The 8,854-nt window shown below is 32.8% G+C and overlaps 1 protein-coding gene across 1 annotated transcript; it reads right to left on the reverse strand.

Annotated features, from left to right (window-relative positions):
• Positions 1–1,146: 1,146 nt before the first annotated feature.
• Positions 1,147–8,854, reverse strand: LOC145320304 (uncharacterized). The gene is made up of 5 exons (XM_080162718.1): positions 8,786–8,854; positions 7,995–8,012; positions 6,576–6,612; positions 1,643–1,774; positions 1,147–1,307 (listed from the first exon to the last, which is right to left on the reverse strand). The coding sequence occupies exons 1-5, from the start codon at positions 8,846–8,848 to the stop codon at positions 1,246–1,248; spliced, it is 312 nt and encodes a 103-aa protein (XP_080018844.1). The 5' UTR covers positions 8,849–8,854; the 3' UTR covers positions 1,147–1,245.

Here is an 8,854-nt window from a genome sequence, read left to right on the forward strand (position 1 = left end):
AAATCTTAGTACTTCTTATAATAAAATTTTAGTTTTGGCTGTCTGCCCTTTTATTGATGTTTTCATCTTTGGTGTGTATATCTAAGATTAAAAGAAAGGACATAACTATTTTTTAAAAGTATCTGCTATTAAAGTCTATAATTCTAATCTATATCAAAGATCGTTGCGACATAAAACTTTCTTTAGAAAGCCCTTAAATAGCAAATGAAATAAGCTTTCTTAATCTAGATATAAATTCTAGTTATTTACACACTAAGATAAATACTTTGAGAAACATAAATTTAAGAAATAAAATTTATGTTCTTTTTTTATGTCATCGTCTTAACAGTACTTATTTTCCTTTAAATAAATGTACTTTTTTTGCAACAGTTCTTTTTATCTATAAATATAAAATAAATGATAAAGTGTATATGCAGTTTTAAAGACTTCAGGCTATTATATGCTATGCCAGTTTCATAGGATAGCCTGAATTTAAAGATAGCCTATGAAAACGGATACACGCGAGATCTTACTTTGGTGCATGTCTGAACCAAATCTTTCTTAATTACTGCGGTGCATGATTATTCGGTCACAAGCCCTTTAGACAACCAACCCTATCTTTCTTCTATGGTAATGAGTTGCGCCCGTTTTAGGCCAAGGCATTCCCCCTACTCTAACTATTAAAGTCTTGCATCTGACAAAAGAGCAGTAGTAACCACTATTAACGTCTTTGGATAAGACGCAGGGTTGGCTGAGATTCGAACTTATAATCTTCCTAAAATCGAGCAGATACGCCACTGTCGCGGGTAGTTTTTTAGGATCTGCATAGGATACGTTGCACATTCAAACAAATAAAAATAAAGGAGTTGACACCCTTAATCTAATTTTAGTCATGCTTTAGTCTTCTCTTTATAAACGACTCTTTACAATTGCTTTGCCATTAGCTTCTAGGGGAGGGCGGTTGAGATCAGAAAAATAGTCTAAAACCAACCCAAGATATTTGAAAAGCTCCCATTAAAAAAAATATTTAGATAAAGACAAAAAACATACTATTTACTTTACATAATAGGACGTGTAAGAACGTTTTTTTTTCAACTGACAAAAAACTCACTTAATAATATAAACATTACTTAATATTTAAACCTATATCATAAAAAAGTTTTGAAATTTAAGAATTTGCTAAATTTTATTAGCATATACATAGTACAAACAGTTATTCATAATTTATTATGTGTACATTACATTTTTATACAGTAAAATATTAGTTTATATATTTAAATTAAGTTTTTCTTGGTCATTTGTAAGCAGTAGAATTGTCTCTTCCACATCTAAAATATATTAAAAGTGTAACTAACATTTTTCTGTGCTTTCCACGAAAGGAAGGGACAATGAGCTGCAAATTATACTGGTACCCAAAGTTTCATAAACTTATCTCATTCGTTGGTTTAAAACAACACAGTTGGAGAAATCAGGGACGTTTATTTGGGGGGGGGGGGGGGGTTGAAGGGTTGAATATCCCCATAAAATTTTAAATCTTTATTTTTTATTTTACTCCCTTAATTACAAATGATCTCACTTTCTCAAATACCAATATTTTGAGTTATTTTACCCTCTGAAAAAAAGCTTGCAAGTCTTTGGGAGAAATCGTCAATAATTGTAATACCTTCGTCAAATATATCGCGTCGTTTCCTTCCTAGCCAAAATCCGCCGCCATTTTCCCCCAGCCACACACCGCCACTATTCCGCCATGGTAGACCAAACAGTAGATAACCCACGCCGATACCGCCAGTTAATCCTAAACAATTATGATAGCAAGGAGGACTTTATCCATAGAATTAGTTAAAGCAAGTTAGATAGGTAATTAATAAAAGAATATTTATGATACTTTAAGAAAAAGTTGTAAAATGAGTACGATTTTTAAAAAAAATAAGAAAATGGAGAAAGTTGCTCAATGTGACGTCATAAAAATGAGGGAGATGAGAAGAGAAGAAGGAAAGAAACCCCCTAAAAAAGATATGGATAATCACTCATTTTTATGACGTCACATGTCTGATTTTTGAGTGACTTTCTTCGAGAAAGACTAAACTACATAACTTTTGTGTCACTTTTGAGGAAGACGATTCCCTTTTCTCCCATCTCTTTTGAAGAGATTTTCTTCCCCCCTTCCCTTTTTCTTTTCCGAAATGACGTCACAGGAATCGTCTTCCTCAATAGTAACACAAAAGTTATGTAGTTTAATCTTTCTCACTTTCTCCATTTACAAATTAAGCTATATTAGGCATAAAATAGAAGAATGTAATATTTTTATTTTTATTAAGGCCTACAGAGCCGGTTGGTTAGTATCATATGAATATGATCATTCTCATTACGTATAAAAAAAACCATTATTGTTGAAGTCAATTATGATAAAAAGATACAAAAAATCAAATATTAGTTAAAGGCTGGATTAAGGTCAAAGAAACAAAATATAGCAGGTTTTATCATAAAGCAAATAATCAACAATAATAAACAGGATGTTTTGTTGGTTAAATTGCAGGGATACCAATGGATAATTTAATTTTCCATTATTTAATTTTAAAAACAAGGATAGCAACATCATAAAAGCGAAACTCTAGGACAAAAGTCCATGAACTCTTGTTGAGTGTCAGAACTTAATACCATAATTGGACCAACGATTTTATTATAACGATTATACAGTTGATTTCCTAATAGTACCTAATTGTTACAGGAATTATCATAATTTAAAATCTATTGTTCAATAGTCCATTTCTCCCTGGTAAACTGTGTTAATGTGATTGTTTAGATAAATTTCTGCCTCTGTTTTTATTACAAACTTGGGAGATATTTCTTATTTAGGCTAGACACGATTTAAGGGAAAAGTATATATATTTTCTTAAAGGCGAAGCTTTTTACCAGGAATAAGGTAAAGCCTACAAGCAAAATAAATCTAAAATATTAAATAATATATGGGTGACAGATGAAAAGGTCGTCAATTCTACTAAGTGTTGCCCCCTCCCCAAAAAACAGCTAAAAATCACGAAGAGGTTTCATTAGATTTCGTTGTTGGCATAAGTTGCTTTTTTACATTCAGTGTTGGTTCGTCCGTCTGTAACGAATAGCTCTTAGAGTTTATTTAGACATGTAAAAATTATCCTATCCCTATAAAACTTGGCATAATGATTCCTGTAACAGTAATATGGACGCAAATCATCTCTATACTAATTACCAAAAAGTCTATACGTCAATTTTAAATATGCACACTTACAGCTCTTTATAAGCCATCCTATTATATAAAGTAGTAAGCATTTTTTGTCTGTCCCGAAGGATCTTGCTAACCGCTGAACCGATATTGTTCTCCTTTACAGTGAAGCTTCTTAAAGGTCCTGGGAAGGTTTTAAACTAATTTTGGGGAGGGTGTCTTCACCCTCCTCCCCCCAAAAATATTTTCTTTTACTCTTTTGAAACTCAAATTTAAAATGGGATGAGGTCGACTTTTCCCCCTACCTTAAGTGCCCCTAGAGGCTTCTAGGGAGCGTAGCCGCTAGTGTTTTATATGAAACTAGCGGTTTCGCCTCTATTTTCAAACCAATTTTTCGTGTTTAGATTTAAAAGAAAAATTTAAAAAAAAATATTTGGGGGGGGGGGGTATTTTTTTTTTTTGGGGGGGGGGTAGTCGACCCCACTATTTTAATTTTAGTTTTAGTTTCAAACCAATTTTTTGTGTTTAGATTTAAAAGAAAAATTTAAAAATAATTTTTTTTAGGGGGGGTATTTTTCATTTTTTGGGGGGGTTGGGGGTGTCCCACCTCCCAAGAAAATAGTTATAAACCTTCCCGGGACCTATAAGAAGCTACCCTGTAAAGGAGAACCCGATCAGTTCAGCAGTTAGCGAGATCCTTAGCTACAAACAGACAAACAAACAAACAGACAGACAGACATTGTTCTACTTTGTATTATAGATAATCTTCCTTTTTACATGATTATTGGAATAGAGATATCTTCACCAAGAGAGTCAAAAGTGGAATCTTAAATTTCAAAAATCGTATCGGCGTTGAAGATATCTTCACCAAGAGAGGGGAAAGTGGAATCTTACATTTCAAAAATCGTATCGGCGTTGAAGATATCTTCACCAAGAGAAAGGAAAGTAGAATCTTACATTTCAAAAATCGTATTGGCGTTGAAGATATCTTCACCAAGAGAGGGGAAAGTGGAAAGGTAGATTACAGTTTTAGAGGGTCCAAACCATAATCATAGATTATGTTTCTGCTTCTATAAAAATGGATTCAACTCCCTAAATGTTAAATGTAAGCATTACCTAATTCAACATCTTTTACAATACGAAAAATATTCCCTTCATTTCCTTATCATCTTATCCTGTATATTATCTTACGTTGCCATATTAACTGTGTGATAGCCTGATATCTAGTTGCCGAAAGTGTACGCAGTTTCCTGAGTGTTTCCTCATCCTAGCTCAATATTTACTACTAGCTACAAATCTTCAAACTTCCCTTAAAAAAATCAAAATTTGGATGTGTAAACGATTTATACATTATACATTATAAATTTGAATTTTTTAAATTTTGATTTTTTTTTTTGAAATTTGAAGCTTTTTTAGCTAGTAGTAAATATTGAGCTAGGATGAGGAAACACTCAGGAAACTGCGTACACTTTCGGCAACTAGATATCAGGCTATCAACTGTGTATATACCAGGAGCGTGCACATGAACTTTTATATAGGGGTGCCCGAAGAGGAACTAAATTTTAAAATTGATTCTCTAGTATAATAATAGAGAGGACTGAAAGCTTTTTTATCATATATTTAAAGGGGGTTGCAATTTATTAATTTGTGGATGAATGGGGGAGAGGACAACCAACCTAAAGCACACCCATGGTGTAAATGAAGTGAGAAATTTCACCACTGGGAAAATTTTTATTAATGTGTTTTCTTTGTTTTTACTTTTCTTTATCTTTTCTATTTGTAACATTACCTTTCAAAAAAAAAAAAATAAGTAGTTGTCGACAGGGTTTAAACCCGCGGTATTAGTGTAAATGGTAGCGTGCCTACTTATAATTGGAGATACGTTGGTTTAAAGTCTGTCCAACGCCACGTCATACTATAGACGTTAAAAATGTATCTGCTGCTGTATGTCTTGGGTGTTACACTAATGTTTAGAGTTGGGGGAAATGTGTCACACATTACAATACCTGATAGTACGTACATACTTATAAATTACAATCAATTGATTGTAATTAACCAAATATCGAGGGATGATAGAGCAACATGTTTAGTTAAAATAGTGGATGTTCTAAGGTCCTTGGACAATCATCTGAGGTCAAAAGAACGAGCGGAAATAGATATAAAAGTTTTATTTGGAAACTATCATTTTTATTTTCTTTAAAAACCTCCTAAATGATTGGGAAAATATGCTATGAATGGCTATTTCAAACATTTTATATTTGAAAAAAGAATAAATTTAATTTGTTATTAATAAGAATTTAAAAAAATTAAATTTGTCATTCTTTTTTGTTGACATTTTAATATGATTCGGTTTTTAATAATACAGCTATTCTATAACTAGGGGCTGTATGTACGTCTTACTGACTGACAGATCCTACAGCAAATAATTACAAAACCACTAATACAATTTTCTAAACACATATATCATAAACATACAGACACACACACAGACTGACATACAGACAGACAGACACACACACACAGACTGACACACAAAGGCTGATATACGCACACACACAGACTGACAGACAGACACACACACACAGACTGACACACAAAGGCTGATATACACACACACACAGACTGACAGACAGACACACACACACAGACTGACACACAAAGGCTGATATACACACACACACAGACTGACAGACAGACACACACACACAGACTGACATACACAGGCTGATATAAACACACAAACATATTACACACAGACTTCCATAAAACACACAGATACACAAAAAGCAAGTAGGCAATTGCTCTACTTTTAACAAAAATATGTATTAGTATTACAGTTTGATGTATTTTTTTGGTTCTCGTACTTTATACATAATTGCTCCTGTAAATAACTAAAGATAAATTTAATATTGTTAATTTTGATATTTGAATAATATTAGGATTTATTAAAATCATGAAATCACAAACTAGAATTAGACATGTGACACATTGTATTAATAAACGTGACTGAATTGTCATTTTATAAAATAAACAAGTGTAGTTGTATGGAAAAACGTTTCTAAGCACATAGATAGGCATTGTAAATAGGGAAGTTTATTTTAAGTATGGTTTCGCAATCGATTAATATCCGCAGGATGAAAATCGGTTTTGCAATACAAAAAATCAAGTATCGCGTAGTATTACAGAACAATTTTCCATGAATATTAAAATAAACATAAAAAAAATAATACCAGCATATTGTTAGCCTAGGTATTCGGCTCCTCGGGGATAACAAAACTTTTTTCATTTTAAAATCTGTGGAAAGGTGTCTATAATATGATGCGGTAAATAACTATTACTACTTCAACACAGTGGTGTATAAATGATCAAATGGAAAGACTACAATCAAAATTGTTACCTAGAAGAGCTCCTGTACCAGCAAAGCAGGCAAGCATCTGAGTTCAGGTGTCAGGTTTACAAATTCTCTTTTATTCCAGGGAGGGAGAGGACATTTTTTCAGTACTTGCTACCTTTCTAACCCAGACACTCAAGAAATATTGAGAAGATTACATCTGAGTCCACTGTCCTATCCCTCTTTCCCTGCACATTTACTCAGGGAGGAAAGGAATATTGGGCTTTCTATTACCTAGTCCCAAAAAATTTTTAATAATGTTTTCTCGTATTCATTCGAATCCGGTAGATAGGAACCGGTTCTCATTCATACGAAAAAACTATGTCTAGCATCGTATTATATCCAGCTTTCTACGAATATAAAAATGTACAATCATAAGATTAAAACCTGTATTTTTTATAATTGTACATTCTTTATCCGCGGAAAGCAGTTTATAATACGATGCGAGAAATAACTATTCTTATTCGCTCAACAACTTTGGGAACTTTTACTGAATTTTGATTGGTTGGTTTCTTAAGTTAGTGTTAAAACGTTTCAACCACGAATTTTGATCTACAGAAGGGGTAAATTTGTGTGATATAATTGAGAATTTTCATTAATTTATCGGTCATTGTCTTATCCCTTTAGATCCCTGTTTTTACTAACTTTAGCCTTTGAACCTAACTTTTACTTTAGTTTAAGGTGAAATTAAATATAGAGTTTTCTGTACAGGACTAACATAAAATTCATGTAACGATACAAAAGTTATTCTAAATCATTGCTTTTATCTTTGATTTGATTTTTATTTCTTTTGTTTGTTAAATGAAAAAAGAGAACATAGAAATAAAACGTAGTACCGAGTTTCGTCACATTTTCGCTATTTCTCCTATTTCTAGCCCCAGCGGGGCAATAATTAACATTTACCTGACCTAACCTAATAAAAATAACCTATCAAAAGCAACTGTGAAAATACGAACCCGCTACTTATTTTTCTTTCCATGATCCAAGTTTTTTTTGTGATTTAAATAAACAAGGATGACAACATCTATAAAATCGAAGCTCTGAAACGATAGGACAAACGAAAATTAACACTTGAACAGTGTCAGAACTCAATAAAGACATACTTACATTTTAGGACTTGATTATAGAGATGGTTCGCTTATAACAATATACTTTGTTTTCCTAGGAATCAGTATTCCAAAAATCAGACCAATCGGATAATTTTATAATATAAAAATTTGATGTTGAAAAAGTTAAAAACAACATGTTAAACAGAATTCTATATTAAACAAAGTTGGTAACAAATTCACTTACAATTCTGTTCAGACTTTGCTATACTGCTTATTCAGCTCTGACACTCTTTTATGTATGTTGTCATCCTTGTTTAATTTATGTTAAGGTGCAACAAACATCTCAATACAAATAATGAATGAAAGAGAATTTTGCCTGAGTGTCGCCTGCCCCCTAGAGCAAGGTTTTCACATTTCATATTGTTACTACTATATTATCATTGTATTTCAACAAAAGTTCTATTTTTACGGATATAGGAATAAGCAAAGGAGAAATAGAAATTAACTTACAAATTACAAAGCTTAACAGGGTAGCTTCTCATAGGTCCCAGGAAGGTTTATAACTATTTTCTTGGAGGTGGGACACCCCCAACCCCCCCAAACAATGAAAAATCCCCCCCCCAATTTTTTTTAACTAAAATTAAAAACAAGGGGGAAGGGACCCCCCCCCAAAAAAAATTTCTTACCCCAAAATTTTAAAAAAAAATTTTCTTTTAAAATCTAAAATAAGAATTTGGGTTATCAAATTTGACTTAACCCTCCTCTAGGCCTCTAGGGGCGTAGTCGCTAGTCTAAAATAGAAAGTAGAACGATGTCTGCCCGTCCGTCTGAAGCTTTATATCTCGGTAACTGCTGAACCAATTCTGCAGAGAATATACCTACTTGTCTTGTGGTGGTTTTAAGCTATTTTCTTAGATGATTGTACACCCCCCACCCCCCCACCCCCCAAAAAAAAGAGAAAAAATCTCCCCCTCCCCAAAATAATTTTTGTAAACAAACTAATAAGGTGGGTGGGGAACCTAATCTGGTAATTATTCTTGTTAAGAGCACAAGCAGTTAGCGAGATCTTTTGGTACAGACAAACAGATACACAGACAGACAGATAGGCAACTTCCTACTACTTACTATTGTATTGTATTACACTGTATAATTATATGAAATGTGTACCCAAGAACTTTGCACCAGGGCTGAAAACACAAATAAATTCCAAAGTAAAATGTGATGTTTCATTTTTGA

The sequence above is a fragment of the Acartia tonsa genome, chromosome 5, assembly GCF_053477335.1.
Source record: "Acartia tonsa isolate MP-2025a chromosome 5, ASM5347733v1, whole genome shotgun sequence".
Classification (NCBI taxonomy): Eukaryota; Metazoa; Arthropoda; class Copepoda; order Calanoida; family Acartiidae; genus Acartia; species Acartia tonsa.

What these genes read in the sequence shown, in the direction of transcription:
- LOC145320304 (XM_080162718.1), bottom strand. Translation starts at nt 8,848, where the DNA reads ATGAAACATCACATTTTACTTTGGAATTTATTTGTGTTTTCAGCCCTG. An exon ending in TGGTACAGGAGCTCTTCTAG is followed by an intron (nt 1,775 to 6,575) that starts GTAACAATTTTG and finishes ATAATTGTTTAG; the next exon opens with GATTAACTGGCGGTATCGGC. An exon ending in ACGCGATATATTTGACGAAG is followed by an intron (nt 1,308 to 1,642) that starts GTATTACAATTA and finishes AATATATTTTAG; the next exon opens with ATGTGGAAGAGACAATTCTA.